The 24,637-nt window shown below is 40.4% G+C and overlaps 1 protein-coding gene across 4 annotated transcripts in view; it reads left to right on the top strand.

Annotated features, from left to right (window-relative positions):
- FOXP1 (forkhead box P1) overlaps positions 1-24,637 on the top strand; it is a 182,761-nt gene that overhangs the window by 34,184 nt on the left and 123,940 nt on the right. For all 4 annotated transcript variants that reach the window (XM_053470141.1, XM_053470136.1, XM_053470134.1 and 1 more), the window contains exon 3: positions 22,984-23,167. In XM_053470141.1, coding sequence (XP_053326116.1) covers positions 22,997-23,167 — 171 coding nt within the window. In that variant the 5' untranslated portion in view covers positions 22,984-22,996. The remainder of the gene's footprint in view (positions 1-22,983; positions 23,168-24,637) is intronic.

Below are 24,637 nucleotides of genomic sequence, written 5' to 3'. Positions count from 1 at the left end.
TGGGAGTGCACTTTTGAGGCTAATTTGTATGAAGTGAGCTCAAGGTTAGAAAGCCCCTTAAATTGTTTTTTCACACAGTCTGCCAGTTCAGAGGCTTTGGTCCCGGCTACGTAATAACTCACCTGGCTTTTAACATAGAACCTGCCGGCAGATCGGCCCCATTCGGCCCCCGTCTAGTCGCCCGTTTCTCCTGCTGTAAAGACTCAAACCTTAATCAGTCGTTGGTCTCGTCTTAGATTCAGGAGCCGTATGTCTATCCCATACATGTTAAATACCCTCACTGTATTACCCTCTACCACTTCTGCTGGGAGGCTGTTCCATGGGGGAGAATGGGGACGATCTGCTGTTAAAGTGTTGTTTTGTTAAAATTATACAATAAATTGAAATATTTTTATGTATTTTTTATTTATTTTTTCCACCTTGCTACCATGGACTGAATTATCGGATGGACTAAAATTCTCATTAATGTCATCATCACAGCAACGTGAAATAAAAACCCAAAGCGCGTTATTAGAGAATCAGCCTCCCAAAGACGCCACAAGCCTCCGTTCTAATGCAAGATTAATACGCAGAGGAATGCGAGACACAGATATTTGGCACAGAGTCTACTTTTTGATGGTTCGCTCATTTGTGAAATGGGTTTTTAACCCTTTGGGTAAAGGAGGGGTGCATTGTAGACTTTGGAGAGGTAGTTGGAATCTCTCTCTCTTTTTTTTTTTCCTCCCCGTCACAGTCACTACATATGCTTCGGTAATGAGCTCATGATCAGCTGAATCTAATCTCTAGCAGAGCGATTGATTTTAGTGTTAATGAATACAATACTTTTGAGATTAAAAAAGTTCCTGGTTATGAGAGCGCGGGATTGTGCTGTGAGTCGCTGTATGGGATCGCGTTGCCTTTGATGATAGATCTCGTGTGTTGTAATTAACGACATACGATACAAGATAAAGGGGCCGAATCTGTGTATTGATTTTATATTGTGTCGTAGCGCATGCACACCGCCGTCCCTATCCCCCCCCCAGTGTAAAAGTCTCTCATATCTGTCTTTAGTTCGATTCATTCTGTGTTACCGTCATATCGGAAACATTCCGTACAGGTTGGCTGGGGCAGAACACGAGGGCCGATGGGGGCAGTTGGCCAGTTGGATCCAAGTCTCAAAGCTGCAGAGTCCTGACCAAATCAGGACATTTGGCAACTATCTATTTTTTAAAAGCATCACTAGATTTAATTTCTTGCTCCGCGATGTATGGGTTAGGACTCGTGAGCCCGATTGGGACACTTTTTGTGTGACTTTGTGACCTAACGAGAGCTATTTGCATAAACGTATCTGAAATTTATAAGAATGATCTAAATTGAGTTTTTTTTGTGTGGCATTTATACGTTTTTGAAGACTAATAGGCACACATACATTATTACATACATTATTAACCCCTTGCTGTCCAGAGGCGGTTACAGTCCATCCCGAAGTCACACTCCCCCAAAAACAACCTCTACTCATTAAACCCTATAACCTTTAAAATCTCGAAACACTGTTACAGTAATATCCTACCTGCCTCGCACTCTTAACATCTCCGTGTATATCCACAGATCACAGCGGCTTTATGGATGTGTGCCGTAGAGTTGCCCTTCAAAGAAAAAAAAAAAAAAAAAAGACATATTTTTTTTTTCTTCGTCTTCTTCTTCCATTCTGTTCCATAAAGAATATTATTTTTCTGCCAGCCAATTTTCTCTGTTAGTCACTAATTGGCTACATAAATCTCCAGCGCTGAGAATGAGGAATGTTTCTGTGTCATAGAGTGTAATCTTCACCCTTATTTACCAATTCATTAAGATTCATTGATGCAGGATCGGTGAGAGGAAATGACAACATAAATCAGAACTCTAACATAATGACCCTAATCACTTGGGAATTGCTGGAAATGTCACAATGAACTATGTCCTTGTATTAGAGCCACCGTACATTGTCATTCTGCTTCTTTATGAGCGGGACGCATCCTACTGACACAGACTGTATTTAACAAAAAAAGAGTTGTTAAAATCCCGCTTCCATTAAACCTATGAAATCCGCACAAGGTCCTGGAGTGTTTACCCTGTGCCCTTTCCCTTCATTGGAACGGAGCTGCGGTTTAATATACATTTAAAGCACACCTGAATAAAAACACCCCTCAGAGTCCCCGGTTAACCTGGCCGTTCCGTGCTCCCCTTCCCTCGCCGGTACCTGCGCACAGTTCCACAAATCACTCCTTGTTCTCTTTTTGCGGATAGAAAATTGAATTTTATTTCATTATTACGTTTTTTTTTTTATGAAAAGCCAGTGGATTTCACATGAGTGAGTGAGACCCCCCCCCTCCGAATATTAAGCCTATGGAAGTATCTTATGCGTTATGGACCATAAAGGGAATTTATCGGAGTCATTGTATAAAAGTAAACACTTGTGTTTAAAATCACGCTTAAATATATCAATTAATAATATTAGGGCGAGGACAGCTATAAATTAAAGTTAAGTAGAATTTGATTATATCTAAAAAAAAAATTGCTCCATCAAAAAGTTTGCTTGCCTTATGTGACAACAGTCAGAGATACGAGGTAGATATGTAGGTGACTGTTCAGCAGAGCTGACAATCTTAATGACAGCAATTTATGCGTATTAAAGATTAAATGGTTTAGAGGTCGATAACTTCTGCAGCTAAAGGTTTCTGGACATAGAGAAAGGTCTGTATCCATAGCGGACTACGTTCCTCCAATGGTTGGGACGTTGCCCGGCTATACCATGAAGAACCCTGCCACGTATGTACATGTAATGCCCCGACACCAAGACACAGTCGTTACTTCTGTATGAATGTCAGGGACATATGTGTCATACGAGGAGAGCGTGATCTGGGATTTCTGAAATGATGGAACAGACGTAACCATCATAACCACAAGTTACGTTACTTGTGTTCTAGTAGTGAAACAATGCAGTCATCTGAGTACCGTGGATGCGGTTTGTGATTGGTTATAGGCTGTAGAATATGGTAAATTGAAAATGCCCAACAAGGAGAACATCTGAGATGTTGTAGTTTCCATACCCCCTTTGATATGTTTTTTTTTGCCAAGTAGATAACTTCTGATAACTATATTTCAAAGTTATGGTCCATTTAGGTGGTTCTGTGCTATCAGACTATTGTTTCCTTTATAGCTGATGTTTTATGAGGTCTCCCTTATCATAGAAGTTCTTGGACAACCAGTTTCACTTTGTCTGGAGGGATGATAAATGAATCTACGGTATAATAATCATTGGTGTCTGATAGGAGACGGCTGAGATATCAGTGCATCAGAAAGGCCAGGTCTCATGCCATGCTCTGGTGTCAGGTACCACATTGCTACCAGGAATTGCTACCATGGACCAAATTCATGTCCTGTATCCTGTATCTACTTTACTAAATGGACCCTATAAGTAGATTTCAGATGGCAGCTCAAGGTCATTATTATGTAAAAATAAACACTCCCCCCACATTCATAAAAATCAAGAAAAACAAGTTAGTATTTTCAACCTTGGTGGGGTTTCTCACAAAGCAAAGCCAGAGGTGAGACAGACGCTCACGGTGTTAAATGACTAAGTTACCATTTAAAATAACTTTAAGGTGGCATGACCTTTAGCTAATCTCTCTTAGAAATCTCCCCAAAATACAAGAGGAAGATATTGATCTCGTAACTCTATAAGCCGTGGCTCCTCCTTGGAGAGGAAGCTAGCGACACTTTATTATATATATATATATATATATCCCTTTTGCTACTTTTTGTAACATTTTATATATTGTGCATGATGGTAACCATTTTTTATTTATCAAAAAAATCTTTAATCTGGGTACAAGGCTGAGTAAGACCTGTTGCGGAACACGACAAGTTTACTTAATCTTGACAGTTTTGGGTGTAATCTTACTCTGCTTGTGACAAGTCAGACTCAAAGATTTATAACTCCTTAATCAAATGTCTGGAAGACGCAGAAAATGTTATCATCAAACTTCCTTTCTCATGACTTACTGAGAGCGCAATAGACCGTTAGATAAGTACAAACAGAACCCAGGCTTCGCAATAATTCTGAATTGACTAGCAGTTTGGGAAAAAGCATTTTCCATTATACCGAGTATTACCGAATCCTCCATTTTTTTGCATCATCTTTAAAGAAATTTCTGGAACATTGTAATATCTGCTTGGCAATGTATTATCCATTTAGATAATGTCGATGTGGACTAGCTGAATAGCCCGTTAACCTGGGTGAATCCTATTCTGCGCTCCGCATATTGGATCACAATTTGAGATACTGTATCCCTGGAAGGCAGCGTGATTTTTTTTTTTTGGGAAATATATATTAACCACCAATTCTACCTATAATCCTCCTTAAAGAAGTTTTAAACTTTTCATAAAAAATTTAGTTCAATTTCCAGATCTGCTTCAGAAAAGCAGGAAAAAAAATAATAATAAAAAAATAATAATAATAATAAAAAATATATATATATATATCATTTTTATTATTATTATTATTTTTTTATTTTTAAGTGCTCAATTCTGATGCAAAAATCTAAATAGAGAGCAGTCGCCATGGAACCCAAAAGGGATATTCTTACTGATTTCTCAATATTAATGGCTGGAAATGCATTTAATTGTAATTTCATTAGAATGGTGGTATCAGATCCATGCAAACCTCCGCTTAATTGACTGTTCACCCAGTGCCCTCTGAAATATATTAACCTTGTACGTCGGAGGTGACTTACATTGAAGGTTTTTCCTTCAAGCAGCAAATCTTTCAGCTGAACAAAGACAAAGAAAGGACTTTCTTTTGGAACCTTGACAAGTAGAGATAGTTAAAGGCGCAGGGTCTTGTGTGACCCCCTCCTATCGTCCAGCCATTAATGGTTAACATCTCTGGCCTCGGGACAGCTGCACTGAATAAATGTCTGCCTTGAAGGGGGACCTTGTGGACACCATGGGTGGGCTTCTTGTGGGTTTCTCGTTTTTATGCCTTTTGTAGTCCCTAACTTCAAACATCACTTCTTAGAAGGCAAGGCGGCAAAATTTATTAGGTGTCCAAGCTGCATTTTTATTAAGACGTCTTAGCACTTAAGCTGTGCTCGGAGCAAGTGTCCAAATTAGCCTTGACTTTCTGGTAGGGAGTAGAAGAGTGTCTTGTAATGGCTACAGAGGGACTGCTTTCAACAGCAAAGGGATGACCTGTGTAATTCTTTGCATGTGTGTGTATGTGTGTGTGTGTGTGCATATGTGTCGTCTACGTGTGTCTTTCATTCCAGACTAAATCTGAGCTGGATATTGGTATATGTTGTGTGAATTGGTTTATTAGACTGGGGGTTTCAGAGGAAACATATTGTATGCATGGGGTTCGGCTTGCTACCTTTTTAAATACATTTATTTATAAAAATGTTACATTTCAGAATGAAAAAGTAAAAACGTTGAAAGATACGTAGATGCCAAGAGGATGTGTGTTAGGATCATTTGTTGCCACCAGGGTGGGAATTGCTTTTTTACGTTTGGTTTTAGTCTTCTTCTGTATTAAAGAGGGTTATAGATTAATGAAATAGCCTCTCAGTAGAAGTGGTAGAGAGCGGCTCCTAAACCTAAGACAAGGCCAGTTTGAGTCTTTACAGCAGGCAAATGAGCAGATTAGACGGGGGGGCCAATGGGGCCGATCTGCCGGCAGAGTCTACGTTTCTATGCAAAAAAATATTAAAAATTGCTATTTCCGTTGACTAGTCCACTGACTTGAAAAGTTAAATATATGAAGAAAATGCTTCTTCTTTTTGTTTGTTTGTTTGTTTTCGAAATTTTGGGGTCTAGGATTCTGGTTAACCGTGAAGGGGAATAAAAATGGTTTTGGGGATTTTTCTTTATACATTTCTTGGCAGGAGTTAAGGGGTTAAAGAGAGAGAAAGAGGCAAATCTTAATGATTGATGAAGTGTACTCCAGCCTAACTTTGTTTAAACATATCTCTCCCACGTGATTGCATTAAGGCTCCCTTTTTCGTCTGTTTGTTGCTAAACTTTTATTGTAGTGTTAATCTCCGTAAGCTTTATGTATTTAGATTATTAAACTCCTAAAGGCAGCGATTAAAGAAAACCGTTGCGGTGAGCCACAGATCCTAGAGGAACGTTTACATTTTACTTTCAGAGGAACACATTTTCAGGTTTTTAATACCTCGGCATCCTGGCCATTGTTGCGATGAAGACGCAGCCGCGTACGAAATCCTCCGTTCTGAGAAGCGTTTTTCCATAATGCTGGCAGCGTTACAGCAGCGTCTTAAAGGAAAGTGGGCGCTTGGCTTTGATTAATAGCCAAGACCGAGACGAGAACCGGGTCACAGAGCCACTCCGTTACTGAATCAGGGTTGGACCAGTCAAAGCACCCATTTATTTAGCCAATAACGCCGCCGAGTGATCACCTCGTCGCCGCGCTTTGCCGTAGACCAACCTTATGTTATGATGTCCTGGCAAACAATCAGATTATATATTGATCTAGCAGAATATCTGGAGCCTACGAGAGCATGCGCTGATCCAGGAGAACACGGCTTCATCTAATGTGCAGTAATCTGTGACACGGACACCGTGGTCTAGAACACGCATGGCTCCAGTTAAGTGTGTATTGTTCTTGCTAAATAAACACTTATGTAGCAGCGCATGTTTTCGGCACACATGCTGTATAATACACATGCAAGATATATACCCTGGCATAACCAATCCCATTGTGATCCATTAGAAGCTCTACCGATTTAAAGGGCTGCCCTCCAGGTTTTGCAGAACGCGTACAATCTGGCAGGTCTGGGGGTCCGAAGCTGCTTGGGGTCTCGAGATAAGCTGCAGGAAACGTCTTTTAACTCTTCGATACTCAAACCGGTTGCAGTTACCTTAACTTATTCCGGAAGGTGAATCGCTTGAGATTTGGGTGCAGGCATGGAGGGGACTTCCCCAGGTTAACGACAGGTTGGACAACGATTCTAAGACATTATTCGCATCATGTAACACCGAAACGGCTTTCGCTCGACACCAAGAACGGCTGGTTCCGTCAATAATGAGCTTCTTTGGTGGAAGTAGGCGTTGGAGCTTGGTCACCAGGTTTTGAACTTGAGTAGCTTTGTGAAATCATTTTAAAAATTCTTAAATCTACCTTTATTTTGTAACTTCTTTTAAAACTCTGTGTTTCTCTGTGGTTTGGTGTCCTAATAAAGTTCAGCCACATCAGTCTATGGTCAAAAAGAGTTCACTTTTTTTTGCTCTTACGTGAGGTCCTGTCTGAGTAATTTTCAAGAAAGCCTGTGGTTTATTAACCTATTTCTAACTTCCCAAAAGTACTCATCAGGCAAAAAGAATGTTTCGGTTTTTTTTCACCCTCTCCTCCTCCCGTCACGTTAGCTCCCGTTCTCCTACAACCAGCGAAAAGAATAAAACCAAATCAATAAATAAAGCGGTGCTGTTTTTCTTGTTGGAAAAAGATTCTGTCAAGCAGACTCCAGGACTAGCAGGTCTTGGGACAATTAAATAAATATATAAGTTAAACAAACGCAACGTTCTGCAGCGTTTCCCCCTTTTCGTGGCGCACAACGTGGAATTTCACAGGCCGGGCCCGTGTTTGTTGACTTAAAAAATCAGAGGGCATTAATGTAATCTCGGGGCAGGATAGTTCCGTTGCCTTTGAGTTCCGCAAATTACTAATCTCACTGATCTCTTAAAGTGCAATCTATTTTTTTTAAAAAAAATTTCATTATTTTTTAAATATTTTTGCTCCTCTGTTGTTCAGATCCAGGTTATTATTTGTCTACTTTGTGGACGGCCAAATGGCGTGAAATGAAAGACATATGTTGACTGTATAAAGCAATATTATTATTATCATTATTATCTTTTGTTTATATAAAATAGATATATTTAAGGGGTATGACAAGAGTAGAATTGACTCGGACGAGCCGATATATTAGGTGGAGTGTATTTGAAAAGGGAAAAAAACCTGAAACATTTCCTTTTTCTTCGAGTCGTAAGAAATTAGTATATTCAGAAGTAACCGTCGATCTCGGGGGAATAAGGATCAGAAGTACCTCGAAGGAGCACCGAGCCGTGTTATCACCTGCGTCCGCGGAAGTTAGGTTTGCTAGAAGGTTTTGGACCTTGGACCTGGTATTTCTGCTGATACGCTGCTCTATACACATTGGAAGGATTCCAGCGTTCCTTAAAGATGTATTCTTAGAAGTCAAGTCCAGGCTGCAAAGTAGGGAATAAAGATCCCACGAGGTCTGGACATCCTAAAAATACCTTATATACAAAGTAACCAACACACCGCCGTAGGATTCTATGTGCGGCCAAACATTCTGCTAGCGGCCAGACCAGAGGATAAACTCCGACTGTTATTTGGCTACAACTCGTATCGGCTGAGCATACTGAGAGTAGAACGCCTACCTTGCCGTGCCCTGTGCCTTGCAGGTCTTTATTCACATTCATTAAAGCAGTCGTCTTGTCTGCAAACGTCTACCACGCTTGCTGACACATTTTTAACGCCAATATTTTTTCTCCTTGGTTTATACCTTCTGCCGCAGAAACATTCACATCCCGTAAACAGCTTGTCTGGTACTAATGTTTAGTACCGCATCACTTTGTCACAGTAAAATGTGAGTACCTGTCTATTAAATCTTTAGAACGATCATTTTTATGTCTCCCTCTCTTCAGAAGCCTTTGTAAGAAAGGGTTGCAGATTATTTATATATATATATATATATATATATATATATACATATATAATATATATATATACACACACATATACATACACTACCATTCAGAAGTTTGGGGTCACTTAGAAATGTCCTTGTTTTCAAAAGAAATGCAAATTGTAAATGACTATTGTAGCTGGAAAGGGCTGATTTTTAATGGAATCTCTTAATAGGCGTACAGAGGCCCTTTATCACTCCCATCACTCCTGTGTTCCGATGGCCCTTTATCACTCCCATCACTCCTGTGTTCCGATGGCCCTTTATCACTCCCATCACTCCTGTGTTCCGATGGCCCTTTATCACTCCCATCACTCCTGTGTTCCAATGGCCCTTTATCACTCCCATCACTCCTGTGTTCCAATGGCCCTTTATCACTCCCATCACTCCTGTGTTCCAGTGGCCCTTTATCACTCCCATCACTCCTGTGTTCCAATGGCCCTTTATCCAAACTTATGAACGGTAGTATATATATATAAATGAGTCTTTTTTTAATCTGTGGTGTTTGACTGGTTTCTTGCGAATGTTATTAGTGCTGGAAGACAGCTGGGAGACGAGTATCCTTTTACTTATATGTACAAAACAATTACACGTAAACCTTTGGTCCCATCTGGGTTATGCAAATTTTTTATAGTTTACCCTTTCGATACACATGAAAAGAAAAAAAGATGGAAGAAAAGAACAAATGGAATACCACAGGCTGCCCGAGGCCACCACACACACACACCGGCCAGCCGCCATACGGTCATTTGCGGTTTAGCCCAGCCTGATGAGATACCGGCTGCTTTGTAGCCCTAATGACAGAAGCCACCCACATATGGCCACTAGGAGTCCAACAATGGCGTTAGGCAACATTTGCACCCTGACTGTGTCCTTATTGTGTTCCTTTTGGGCAAATACATGTTGACCAGATTGTGTGCATTAAGGACTGTTGGCGTTGCCATTGGTAGCCCAGTCGTTTGGGACATTAAATTACTGATGTCCTGCTTCTTCAGGAACTTTATTGTCGTTGTCCTGCTGCGCTTCTGGGGTGGCCACAACCTTTTGAAATGAAAAAGCTCAGAAAACATGAAGACGGATTAATGGCTCCAGTAGCTCGCAGTACGAGTTCGGCATGTTTGTTGTACTCGTGTTGTGTGTTGTAGGAGCGGTCTGAAGTTTCGGACAGACAATAGATTTTTGTTTGTGTACGTGGAAGAGAAAGGCGTGGTTCTTACGAGGAACATTTTGACAAGAGGGGACGTGTTTTATTTATGTGTGTTTACTGTACAGGGTTTTGTATTGCAAACAAAGCATAAAACTATGAAGGAGTTGAAAGGAGATATTAAAGAAAAGGGCTGTAGTAATTTTATTGGATTAGCTACCTGAGCCCGGGGTGTATGAGTCTATGGGATGAGGGCGAATTTTGGCACCGGGAATGGTGAGAAACTCCTACCCAGTCCTGTATAACTCAGCGTATTAGTGCGTTTCATCAAATATTGTTGTTTTGTAACAACTAAGATTATTATTATGTTTTAATAACAATAATGGTTTTCAGAGCCAAGCCTGGTGCCTCTTTACTCCCAAGTTAAAGCTGGAATATAATAATAGAGTTTTTCATTCTTTTATATTCTCCTAGCAAGTAGTTTCTATTGTTCGATTGTCCACCAGAATGTCTCCTTTTACTCTTTTTAATAAATCTCTCGGGGTTTCACTGCATTACGGGGTGGTACCTGCAAGAGACCACAAACCATAGCTTATAGTAGGGGCCACAGAGTGGTTCAGGTGTCTTTAGGTGCCTTCCGGCTTGATAAACATACTTTTCCTGTCTATAGGTGGTGAATGTGAATAAAACTGGACCTCACCCCCACCTTGATACCCAGCGACTTGGCATAGCCCCTTCCCAGTAAATCTCGAATATGGAATTTGTACTCTCGGGCTAAAAGATTATCGTTTTTTAAGAGCACAGGTAAATATTCTAGTTTTTACAGGATTCTAGAACATCCTCACAATATAGTCACCTGTACTATCTGTAACACTGTCCTTTTAAACCTGAAAACCTCAACCAAATCAAGAAAAGATTAAAATGTCTCGTATTTTCTTAGTTTATTCCGATATTTCAACTTGCAAGAACCTTTTATCGCAAGTAGTCATTTCAGCGGGCCTGGGGGAATCATTTTCTCTGCGCGCACCTTACATCCTGCAAGGTATTAAAACAGGAAGTAACCTAAAAAAGTGTCCCCCGTACGTACGGAACCCTGTTTTGATATTCTCACCTTTAGGAAGATTCCAAAGTGTTATGTGTGGGAAGAATCTTAAAACACCTCTTGTTTTTAAATGATTAAGTAGCAAATAGTTAACCGATGATAAGTAACTTCAAGCTGGTAACTGCAAATTAATGTTTAGAAGCAAACATGGGCATTGAGGACCTTCTGGTCTTCAAAACTGGTTTCATTTCATGGTGGTCAGCAGCTGATGCTTGTAATTTACAACCTTCCCCGAGTCTCTGAATGTCAGAAGAATGAGTGTTTGTTTGTGTTAAGTTCTTCCCAGCTGTTTACTCTGTAAAATATTTGCCTCCGACCTTGCCTTTTACCGAGCTTGGCCCCTCTCTCCTCCCAACTCTGTTTACAATAGTCCTGCCCTGAGTGTCACTTAGATGTAGATTATTCCACCTGGTTAATGTTAAATTGATCTTGCAAGAGAATGTGTTTGTTCATAAACACAAAAGCTGGACCTTCTTGTTTACAGTACCCATAGCAGCAATCACTTATTAAACAAATATTGCTTTGTTTGTCGGGGCGTCAGCTACATTTTATCCGGAAAGGTCTGGAAGAAACTTCAACGTTTGAATTTTTTTTTTTTTTTTGATAAAGCAGAAAGGGGGATATTGTCCTAGGAATGCGGTTAAAATATATTCAGTTTGTTTTTCTTATCTTTTTACTTGAAAGAAGGGGCTGGAAAGATATCCAAGTGCCTTGTGTTTTATTTCTTCTTGTTCCTTTTTTTTTTTTTCTAGAATATACTTTTACCTTTCGCAATATAGAAAAATGTCTGGCAACCTAGAAAAACAAACCTTTTAAGCCTTTTTTTATACATAAAAGGAAATATAATATGTAAGTTAGCCGGATTAATGAATGGTGCTACGGAAATTGTTTGTTACTGTTTTTCGTGTTGACGCGTTGTTTCTATTTGAGTAGAAGAATTGCTTTATGGCTGCTGTAAATTATGACGATTGTCCCAGGCTTGTGTACCATGGGATGTGCCAAAGGCATTGCAAGATAATTGTTTGTTTGTATTAATTGTGAAATCTACGGAAAGCCAACCAACACATCAAAAGATGAATCACGTATGTTTAAGCCTTAACCTTAATTTTTAGGGAATCGGGGCCACCCGTCATCCACAGGGTGCTCATGATAATCAAAGACGTGCAAAGGAAAGAGATGTGTCCTGGGGGGGAAATATATATGCATGTATAAGACGGGAACCCAAAGTACTGGCTTTCGTTCCTAAGATATATGAGGATGATGATGTCAATGCCCACAATACATTGACGACACCACCTCGCCATGTCATGGAAAGCTGAGTCTCCATCTCTTTTATCCAGTTCAGGCGCTGGCGATCTGGAGCTACCGGTAGTCTCCATGATTAGGAAACTGGCCCAAGCTGCCAAAGCTCTGAAGATGAGCCTCGTTGCCATGTCAGAGGGAGCAGAATGAAACTAATTTCCAACAAAAGCCTTCACGTTGTATTAAAGTTATTATAATGATTCGCTTGCGTGTCTTCACACGGTGATTGGCAGGATACATAAGAGCTCTGAATGGTTATTATGTATCATTCTATCGTGTAAATAAGATGTGGTAACCCCTTGAGATGCCTTCTCCGCTGCTCTGGCACTCAGGGGGTTATAGAAGCTCTTTGGACCTGGAACTACTGTTTCCATCGTGCCGTGTTTATGGTTTGTACCTGGAAGAATTTAGCCGGTTATTACGCAGGAAGGACAGAGTTTCCTTGCGAAGGTCACTTGTTGTATTTTATGCAATGTTGTGTAAAGCGCGTGCATCTGTAAACTAAGCCCAAACAGTTGTTTAGTCAGGAGAGAGTGATTTATTCTATTTATGTCTAAATAACAACTGCAAGGCGCTACCGGAAATCATTTCCAAATGTGCAAAGCTGTGGTACAGAAGGGGTCGGTCGATGCAATGCTGAGGGTGCTGAGAGTGGATGGTTATTGCAAGGTTAGGTATAGTTTGGTTGCCGAGATGTTTAATGTGTTTTGGAACTATCCTGTGCACGACTCCATATCACAGATGGCAGATGACCCCACGTGCCTACAGATTCTACATAGGTCCACGTCCAGCCACGCATGGCTTTGTTGGCCTAAGAATCTACATTGGCCGTTGTTGTCCCAACCACATGTTGACTTTTCTCCAACCCACAAGCCTTTAATTAAGTTTCAGGAGGGTCAGTCACAGTCATTTTGTTATTGCCTATGGGCACCCGGCATGTAAATCGAACCAAGAACCCTGAAGACTCAAAGTTAATCCCTCAAGTCCCTACTTATAGGAGCCCAACGTGTCTTGAAGACGATTCCTCTGAAACCCTGCTAGTTTTTGGCAATAGAGGTGGCTGTTAGAGCCCAAGACTTGCATGTTAGCAACAGTGACCCAGTACTCAGACGCTCTGACCTTCTGACCCGATCTGTACCCGTGCCATCATTATAACATTAGAACACTTTCTAAAACATAGAAACGAGAGATACAAATACGGTCTGATAAATGTCAGCCGTATAATTAAGGACAGATGTAACAATTGCAGGAAGGGTGGGCAGTGTCGCTTCCACGCTTACAATCAGTGCGGTTTCTCTACATCTGCAGCGAGTGAAGTCTTTGTAAAACAGAAGCGGACCCTGAATATTTTCAGTAGAACATCAGCTCTTTATTTATTCTGGATTCTTCCGTTTTTTTTTTCTCCCCCCGATTGTCTAACGAGGCAGAGTCAAAAGTGCGTTATCTGCCCAGTAAAGAAATCAGAAACATGTCTGCTACAAAAGATCTGCAGCGCGTCTGAAAAAGAGCAGTAAATTCTGTTTTTAATTAAGTTAGACTTTCAGATCTGCAGAAAATGATTGGTTACATGAACCACTCGCAATAAGGGTGAAGGATCATATCTGCTACATAAAGGAACTGGCATCGTTTAATACAGCACCTGTGTTCAAGCATTTGCACTATTGAGCAAAAACACTGCTTCTCATGGCTGAAAGAAGACGCATACAAGACATAAAGAGGAAGTTTTATAGAAAAATATTTTTCTCCTTGAGCATAACCCCTAGCGCTATATACAGTAATAATAATAATAACCCCTAGCGCTATATACAGTAATAATAACCCCCCAGCGCTGTAATCAGTAATGGCGGTCAGTGACAAAAACCTAGGGAACCTCACTTCCTGGAGGCCGTAGTTAATGTCAGTCATGTGATATTTTGGGTGACTTTCCCGGCTCAAACACCACACTGAGCTGATGCTTTATGGCAATGCTAATGAAGTCCATTTCTCCATAGACGTCATTAGTCAGAGTGTCTGGCTGGGTGATTAAGACTGAGCCATTCTAGGTTTCCCCACAGGCAGTATGATAAGGAGTCGGGTGTTTGTCTAGTAGATTGGGGCTCAGATGACAGAGCGAGAACTCCTACAAACGGCTAATATTCAGCAGCCCAAAGGCATTATATTAATATACGTATTTCTAATCTGATACTAGTTAGACCCTATAGATAGATTAAGCAGTTGCCTCCCCATGAAATATGGTAGTCGCGAGTTGTCCCAAGTAATATCTCTAAAGGCTGGATTTGTGTGCTTTTTTGGCATCATTCATGTGCCCAATAGATGGAACTAAAGTGATGTCTTCCACCTCCACCCCTACTTCCAACCTCCCCGACACATTGTTATCCGTCGGCTAGCAGTGTGGTCAGAGCCGTTTCTCCCTGAAACACAAGAAGAAGCTTTTATTCGGCTATAAAATATAGAAAATATCATGATCGTAAAAATAACAAAAAGTAAAATTGCTTTAAATACCTTTTTCAGTTTAGCGGTTAATGTTTTGTAATCATATTAAAAACAATGCTTTAAATGGTGTCGAAGTTCTGTTATCAGGTGTTTACTTTCTGAAAGGCGTTAATGAGTTTAGCTATTCTTTAACTGGGCTTATCTCACATTTTTATGGATTTGTCAGGTTTTGTTAAGCTGTTAGCGTAATAGTTATATATCTGCTGTTTCTAAACTTTAAATGCAAACCATTTTAAAAGAAACAATGTTTTTTAAAAAATACAATATTTGGACAATTCACTAAAACTGTGAATATGGTCTTCTGAAAGTCGAGAAGACAAAACTCTAGCATTTCTGTCATTTTTACTTTGTTGGTTAAAAAGCAACGCAGAAACTTTAAGAATCCATTTTCAGTGTACGTGGCAACGGCCTATCAGCGCCTGATTTGGTATCATGTGACAATTAAGCATTCCCAGCAAAAATCATAAACAAGGCAACATTTTGCAAAGGGAGATAATTTGAGTATTTGGAAAGAATGTTGCATTTAGTTACAAAAATTGAGCACGTGGAACAACACCCATGAAAGACGAGCACATGTTGCTCTGAAAGGACGATATACATACATGTAAGGCGTGTTTGTAATAGACGAGAAAGCAGGGAGACGTCTGGCTGATTCATATTATGGAAGGAGGAAAAAAGCCTTGTGATCAGACTGACAATCGTGAGTATTAGTGATTCTTTGGCTAAAAGCCAGTAAGTTTTTTTTCTTTTCTTTTTTTTTTTGTTCTCCTTGCATCTGCAGGGCTTTCTAAATGGTCTCAGCGTCTGTTACATTACAACGTATCCCTGAAAGGAGAGAAAGGAGCACACGTCTGATTTAAACAGGCGCTCTTATAGCCCCGACAGATCAGAAGCATGCCCCATTCACCCGTATAATACAGTGTGACTTCACTAAAGGGTTATGGAGTTCGCCGTGCGGTGGGTGGGACGCCGTATTACTTCTCCCTCGCCGCTCTACAACATGTTCGGCTCTGCAACGGAGGATACAATTAACACGAGCTTTAATGTCATTAGGCTGCAAGGGGATATATCATAGGGAGCGCGTGAACATATTTATGTTAATTACGGGTGACGTTTAGTTGCTGCCGTGTCACAGCGAAACACCTAGAAAAGTGATCCTTCTTTTTTTCTGTGGCTTCCGTCAAATCTTTTAATATTTTATATTTTTTGTACGGCTACCACGCAGCTCCTAGATTATACCGAACAATCCCAACCCCATTAAGCTCTCCTACAATAAGGGCAAAACTGGCTCTTGATATTAAGCCAGAACCAACTGCCCCCTCCACACCACCATCTTTCTCTGCGCGTTGATGATGTCATATCCCAGCGCTCTCTTTTTTTAAGGACGCGTGGTGCCAGACGAAATAAACTATGGACTCACCGCATGTTAATGGGACGGCTGGAAGATCTGTGATCTCCCTTTCATCCATCTCATTGCACAGGGGGCCTGATTACTCATGTGGCAGAGGGGCTGCAGCACCGTGGACCTGGTGGCCTAGACCAAAATATGCTACTTACATCCTATGTATTATTGAGGGCCAACTCATACCTTTGTGCAGGAGACACTGGGGTTTACCTCCTAATAAAGCAGGGTGTAAACAGGCAGTTTAAATGTTCTACTGGCCTGAAAACTCCCTCTTTAGTAAATAGACACCAATGTGTATTATTACTATGTGGAAAACCATGTACTTAGCAAAGGATCTTATTAGGCAGCACCTCAGTGCTGTAGCTCAGTGAGAGAAGGGAAGGGGGCGTGTCCTCTGGAGACAAAATGTCTCCGCACCTAAATTCATTCTATATATATTTAAATTATTTATTTCTACAAAAACTTTCTATAAAAGGAATCTGCTTCAATTTGTCAAAGTGTTAAATATGTAAAAATCTATTCCTTATGATTGATTATACTTATTTAGCGTTTTGGACTTTGGGGGCAAATGTAGACAAACACAGAGTAATATAAACTTGATAGCATGTTAATCAGTTAATATGCATAATTTAGTTCTTTACAAGGCTATCTTTTTGATATTTATGATGGATAGTGCTCAGTTTTTTTTCCTTTGTGGTAAGTCCCTTAAATTATACCAAAAGAAAATTAATGAGAAGGTAGATTTATTACTTTCATTTGTTTGTCAATTCAGAAATTAATTGGGTGTTAATTTTAGCGTTCCCTCATCAGCCCCGCGTCTACTGCTTGGCATTCATTGAATCCTACCTCTCATTTAGTGCGGGTCAGTAGCCTTGCGTGCACTAAATAGCCCCAAGGCTCTATCCCTTGATTACTTTTTGAACTGCAATGCATTAGAAAATGTACGCCTTTCTGTTATAATTATGGAAATTCACAACAGGAAAATAATATCACAATCAACACACGTTCCCATTTACACCTTATCCCCTTTTATTTAGCTAAGCTAAATTTTTTATTGTGGGTCTATCTATCTATCCATCTATCCATCTATCTACCTTGAATTTAATTGTTTCCTATTTTAGTACATTTTTAGAAGTGATATAGAAGAGATACATAGAATTTGCCCGTTTCTCCTGCTGTAAAGACTCAAACCTCCGGAATCTAAGACGAGACCAACGACTGATTAAGGTTTGTGTCTTTACATCAAGAGAAACGGGCGACTAGACTGGGGCCGAATGGGGCCGATCTGCCGGCAGGTTCTATGCTTCTGTGTAGAGGAACATAAATGTTGTAACAATGATGCAATCTGTAACGCTGAAACGCGCTTCCCCGCATTGCTGGCCGCGTGCGGCTCGCTTTCCTGCACTAAATACATTGCCTTACAGCAGCTATTATAATATACAGGTGGGAGAGCGAACGAGTAAAATGTGATTTCCTCCCTTTTATCCATAAAACAGATGCCTGACACGCGTTTCGCTGACAATGCTGAGCTTCGCCGGGGGAAAAACAGCCTGACGGTCGGCCCCGATTTTAAATAGTGTCCGCCAAACTCCTATTGGCTGCAAATCGTCAAATGTATCCACTGGGGTTTTAAGAGTTCATATTATTCATTAGCATTAACATAATGTTTTACAAAAATAGATCGGCCCTATTCGGCCCCCGTCTAGTTGTCCGTTTTTCCTGCTGTGAAGACTCAATCAGTTGTTGGTCACGTCTTAGATTCAGGAGAAATATGCCTGTCCCATGTGTTAGCCTCTACCACTTCTGCTGGGAGACCGTTCTACTTCTCTACCACCCTCTTAGTTTTGTTATGCACGTACATATGAAAAATACTCTTGTATGTTGCTGAAATGCTCAAAAGTATCATTAATCACGTTTGGCGTTTTGTTTAGCGAGTTATTTAACAAATGCCTCTTTTGTATTATGTTTGCCCCAATGATCCTTTTAACCCTTTAGTACTCTTCTTATCTTCTGTAAAACCCCTTTGTGGTCTGGCTCACTTTCTGGCCTAGCGCACCATGTCCTTTATTTGCATTCATTTTTACGTTGCCGAGAACAACGTTCTACTCTGTTCTCTGCCCTTTCTAGAAATATAGATGCGTCCTCTGATGCTGATGGAAATAAAATGATTTATAAAACACTCGAGGACTTGAAATAAATACTCATTTCCTCAAAAATGAAGCTTCTTGTCTGGCTATCAGGCAGGAAGTATTATATAAATGGCCTCTTCTAGTAAGCACTGTCTTCAATGAGCCCATTCTTTATGGGGGAAAATAATAGAAACAATCTCTTTTATGTATTTTTATGTATGTCGGTGTCATGTGATACTCTGTTAGCTGATACAGATGCTGCTGGGTTAAAATATCCATCCCTATTTTTTAATACCTACTTAAACCGCCATATTTTATCCTGAAGATCTCTGGCCAGGAGATCAATTTTCACAATAATATAATAAATAAAATCTGGGAACTTTCGGTTTGACTCGGAGTCTTCTGGTGAAGCGCTGCTCCTCCAGGGAGTCAATCTGGGCAGGGGGCGTGGTGTTTAGCTGACCACGCCTCCATTTCCCTCCCTACTCCAAGACCATTTAAGAGCAAATGGGACAAGGCTAGCCCCTCCTCACTACTAGCCCTGCCCCCTCATAAAGCCACTCCCACAGAAGAGTGAGCGCTCCAGTAGCCTCCCAGCTATGCAGGTAAATTAATTCCCTGAAACTGCCATTAACTTTTAGTTTTTGCAATAAATGTGGTATAAAGGAGATATTTGACTTAAAATCAACCATATAGATTTGAGATTGGTGGCAGTCTGTGGCAAAGCCAGCATTATCGAATTAATTTCCTGTCCAGACCTTCTCTCCCTTCTCCTCCCCCGACCCTTACAAAGGCTGCCTGAACCAATCAGCAACAATCAGCGACTTAACAGGACTTGCTTGGAGAAACGATCGTCGATGTTGGGAACACAGCGTTAAGATGGCTGCTCCCGTTGGATACGCATAAAGTCCGTTTATAATCTATACTTTCCTTGATTTAATCCGTAGAGGCCGTTACATAGATTTATTTACTTTATAAAACTATAAAACTTGGGATTTAGCAAAAGGGACAGATTCGCTTAAATTTCGTTCCTTTTTTTTTAAACAAATAACCCAGTTATTTAGATATTAATGCGTGACCTTAAAGTCTATCCGCCGTCATATCAGGAGATTCGGTTTGGGCTGGAATGATCCTGATGAAGGCTGATTTGAATTAGCGATTGTTCCCCGGGAAGCTCTCAGATGCTCCTCTGTCTCTGAACACGCTACCCGCATTCTGTTGACATGCCTTCCTTGAAAGCAAAAGTCTTGATCCACAAGGCGGCTTTGATACAGCTTAGTCTTGTGTTAAATTATTCAGAAATAATTAAGAAACACCATGTAGGGTGTGTGTTTTGATACAGCGCTGGGTATGGAATATAATTTCCACTTATCAGAGTAACAGTGTGACATTAGTACAAATTCATGTGTGTGAAATTGATTTGCCACCGAAAAATACTCTGGTCAAATACCTAATATTGTTCAGAGTTAATAAGGTTTCTCATTAGTTTTAGTTGACATGATCGCGTTTAAAGGTACAGGCCGCCGATACGGAATTCCTCGCAATCACTTATTGTCCTCTATCTAGGATCTGAAATACGTATTAAAAACTTCCCCCCAAAAAATACTATTCAGTAAACTGCGGACTGAATAATTTTTTAATATAGCTTTATATAGTTATAAAGTATATATGTTTATACAACGCTGCGGAATATGATGACGCTATATAAAATAATAATAATAATAAAGTACATAAAATCTTATTTTTTTAAAGAAATTCTTTACAAATTAATTACCAAGTTTTTGGTCAATTCTGTACTTTTCGGCCATATTCTTCTATCTACCCCTCCTTATGGAGACCCTTAAAAATCACATACTCACTCTAACACTACCCTGTATACCTGTGGCCTGTACTAAATCACATGACAATTTAAAGTAAAACATGTTATTTTCTCCCAATTATATATTATAGTTTTTGTTTTATGAATTCATTTTTTTTTTAAACAATAATAGCTTGTAAGCGAATCCAATTCTTTTATTGTGATTAGTACTCGAGGTCATCACTTACGTCATTCATGCTCGTGTGGTTAAATTCTATAATTGGAAAGTGGTTTTTTTTTTACGCTGATTAAAAAAAATTTTTTAAAAAATACATTCTGCTGGTTTATGTCATGCAGATTTTAGCAATTTATTAATTTGTCACATTTCCACACCTCTATTTGCTCTCTCTATGTTTCGTAGGTGTCAGCTCTTCTAATCGGCGGCTATGACCTGTCATTAAATTCCTAGTGTTTTTTTTCGAGATCAAATGATGAAAGTGGCATCTGTGTAAAAAAAAAAAAAAATCACCCCGGAATACATGTGTAAAAATGTCTGCATCTTGTCACAACAAAAGTTATTTTATCTCCCCTGATAATTTTTTTTAATGGACCTTGGGGAGACGTTGCATTAAATCTAGGAGAGGAGCCTTCTGTCGCATGCTCTCATACCTCCCAAGTGTCCTGGTTTTTGAGGGACGGGGATTTTTAGGCACTGGATTATTTCTGGGCAGTAGGGGTGATGGGCTGGTTGGAGGGATCCTTTGATCTCCACTGACCAGCTCAGGGAGCTGGAAAAATAGAGCAGATCTTGGCCGTTGAGTTCCAACATGGCGTCCTTGCGATGCTCAGAAGCTGTGTGCCACGTGGTGGCTCTTCAGTTAAGAAGAATGGATGGCCATGACTCTTACTCTACCCACCTCTTCTGTGACCCGGCCATTCTGTGCCACACTTCATGATACAGCTGTCCCGATGTGGACAACAGAAATGTTGCGGGTTATAACGATTGCGGTAGAACGTTTTAGAACCTTTGCGCAAGGATCGCTCGTTACCCATGGAGTTCTACCATTCACGAGGCTGAGGTTTAGAAGTTAATCGGGATCAACGCCCGTAATCTTGGACCGCGTTCGTTCTCGTTAACAAAAATAAACCATTATCTTTGTGCTGTGACGATCATTACAAGCGTATTTTAGGTGACACTCTTCCCTTAAGGGTGTGTTTTAGCACAAATAAATAATTTTGATGATATATCCGTGGTAATATTCAAGTGTGTGTGTATTACTATGTGAAAGGTTTACTTGTTAACAAAAATGTTTAGAGAAGTGAGTGGAAAGATAATAACTCATTTTCCCCGCTTGCCAGGGCTTAAGAAGACGGTATGTGCCTCGGTCTAACAATAACGGCAAGCAAACAAAGTCAGAACAGAAAAGTGTATTAGTTGTCAAAAAAAATGACACTTAACGATTATAAATGCTATCTTTTGTGTTATTGTAATATTGATAGTCCGGTTCTGCTCCTATAGCTTTTCTGGAGCCACCAAAGATCACATGACTGCGTCAGCAGGCATGTTGACCCGCAGTTAATCTTAGGCCTTTCCACTTCAAGATATATCCGTCCTTTTGAACGTCACTCTTTGTTTAACTTACGGATATCAGCATTCTAGGCGTGGAATGGTAAATAAACATATTAGAACATTATTCTTCTTATTGGAAGGATTGTGACCGACAGTCAGAACAATGACATAAACCTAAGTATAAAAAAAAGGATAAAACACTCAAAAATTAGAGAAGACCAAAATGTGGATTTCGTGGATAATGGGGTGTATTCACCAAATGGTGAGTTGCGATGAGATGAATTCTTTATGGTCGTGCATTAAATTTACATTAAGAAAGCCCAACCTTTTGGGAATTTACCCAGTCAACCCTTCATAATGCGTTATTATTGCCGCGGACAAAAAGCTCATCCCGCCATAAATCGTCTCTATCTCACTGCTTAGTGAATAAACCCCCAAACACTTCTTTAAATATGATTACCACGCTCACCTAGCACTCGGGCTCTGACTTCTTCCCGGGTCATATGAAAGTCTAGTGTCTTCTGCTGAATTGCAATAGTGTTGGTTTTCGTAGACCAGGAACTTTCTGAAGAGGTCCACCGATGGCCAAAGACCATTAATGTAAGCCGTCTTCATTTAAATGTTTTGATGGACAAAAGGAAAATGAGATTCGTAGAAATAAAATAAATTAACAATTAAAAAAAACGCACCTTAAGTTGCCGATATGAGAACTTTAGACAAAGGGAGGGAGGTTTGTTTTTTGGTGGAAAATTAACAAAACAGGACAGATACATTTAAGGCTGTATTTTATTCTTACCAAATATAAAGATTAATGATCAAATATGAGGATTTGATGAGCAAAAAAACTTGGTAAAAGCTGAAAAAGAACTCACAGAGCATCCTTCTGGATCTTAAGATATTACGGCTGCCTGGAGGCCGCTCGGTTTTGGAGTCCCGGCGTTGTAATGTCTTTCTGATTTACAGGGGGGGGGTAGGATTTCAGTGTTTTATTAAAATATTCTCGTGTAAAGAAAGTGTATAAAAATAAGCAAAACAAGCAGCTACATTTAGAACCCAAACCTTCTTTTTTTTTCTTTTCTGTAATTACGATTGTTAAACAAAATAAACAGATACGGTTAGTAAGAGGCGTTCAGGAAAGATAAATTGTATGAAAGGAAGTGACAAATGTTTACGGTTTGGGCATGATTTTAAACAGGGCACATATCTTCAAATGGACTAACTGTTTTAACAGCTGCTTTATTTATTTTTTTGTAACCCCCCCCCCTTTTTCCCTCCTCCTCTTCTTCTTGTTTTAAGGTTTTTTTGAGTCATGATGCAAGAATCTGGGACAGAGACGAAAAGTAACGATTCAGCCGTCCAGAATGGAGGAGGAACTGGTAACCATTTACTAGAGAGCACATTAAGGGACACGAGAGCTAACGGGGAGACACCTTCTCTGGACGTAGGGGCTGCAGAACTAGCACATTTCCAACAACACCAGGTACTGTGAAGCGTCCCAGATACGAGGAGAGCCGGGCCTCTCCGTGCAATCACATCGGAATGTGAAATTTATTCTTTATTATGTGTTCTGCCGGCGTACATCATAGGCATGGGAAAGATCAAAGACAGATACGCCGGCCAACAAAACCAGCGCGTACGTTTTAGTGTCGAGAATGCGCAGTTGGCGAGGTGAGGGTATTAAGGTTATTATGCTACCGCAAGGAGGGGGTTATAGAAGAATAACGGATTGGAGGAATCATGAGATCACCGTTGGTTCCTGTGCCAAATAGTAATAGAGTAGAGGTATCACGCGGAGGTCGATGAACAATTCCCTAGAAGTCTTAACTTGAGAGTGAGACGACTGTAATTCCGCGAGAGTCCGTTCTAAGCTCTTCTCACAATCCGCGCGCCATGAAACTCCAGAGTTGGTGGAAACCGACCGAATTTGACGTTGACCAAGCAGGTCCTCCACGAGACCGTGACACAAATATACCCAAACACTTGTTAATGTTCACCTGTTTTCAAGTAAAAATAACATTCATGCCGTAGCTATCCAGGGTGGAGTTAACACTCGACCTTCAGCAGCTTGATCCATCTCTTTTAGTATGTTGGATACAGGATGGCTGTTGGGACATCTTCTTCAGCCGTCTGTCGTAGGGACTACCAGTTATGTTCCAGGTTTGATGGCCAGATCATGTATTACATCATACAGAATTCAGCTTAGATCAGCACCATCAAAAAGTTTATCTTTCCCTTTGGTGTTAGGGGACTTTTTTTTGTTCATGGTGTTTCTTGCTTTGATAATACAGATTCCAAAGCAGAGTATGTGACGACTGAGTATGAGTGGTAGTTTGTATCTGGTCTGGCTTATACAGTAGCATATGGCAGTGGCTACTTGTGTTCCTGCCAGTATCTCAGAAAGTTCAGAGGGTGTATGAGCCACTGACCCTGGGGGGGGGCATTGGCACATAAACAGCAGTCTAACCCCGGTGTTATTATTTCACACCACTGCCCCTACTGTTTTTCCACGTCTCGCGCTCCATACAGTATACATCGGGGGGGGGGTCAAATAATTTCCAACTTGCAGGTTTTTACTTGAATCACAAGAATCACAGCCATGCTGAACTCATTACCGTGGCAGTCACACAAACCCGTGGATAAGATTTCAATAACTGCAGGCCACAGTTGAGTAAACAGTTGCACTGAAATTTAATTCCTGTTGACTTTTCCCTCATTCTTTGCCAGGGGCGCATTCTCATTCAGCGGAGCTGAGACAACAGGAGTTGCAGCTTTGATTAATGTAGGACACTAGAATGGAATTAGTGAACTGGTGTATTCCAGCAGCGCATGAAACCAAAAAATGGAGGGGGGGGTTATTTTAAACAAAATGCCTCATAAAGAGATAGACAATCTTTTTTTTTTCTTCTTTATCCACCAGTATTGTGTAGCCATGTAGAGTGAACAGAGTTGT

Source organism: Spea bombifrons, chromosome 6 (genome assembly GCF_027358695.1).
Source record: "Spea bombifrons isolate aSpeBom1 chromosome 6, aSpeBom1.2.pri, whole genome shotgun sequence".
NCBI lineage: Eukaryota > Metazoa > Chordata > Amphibia > Anura > Pelobatidae > Spea > Spea bombifrons.
This window is presented reverse-complemented; position numbering and strand designations above follow the sequence as displayed.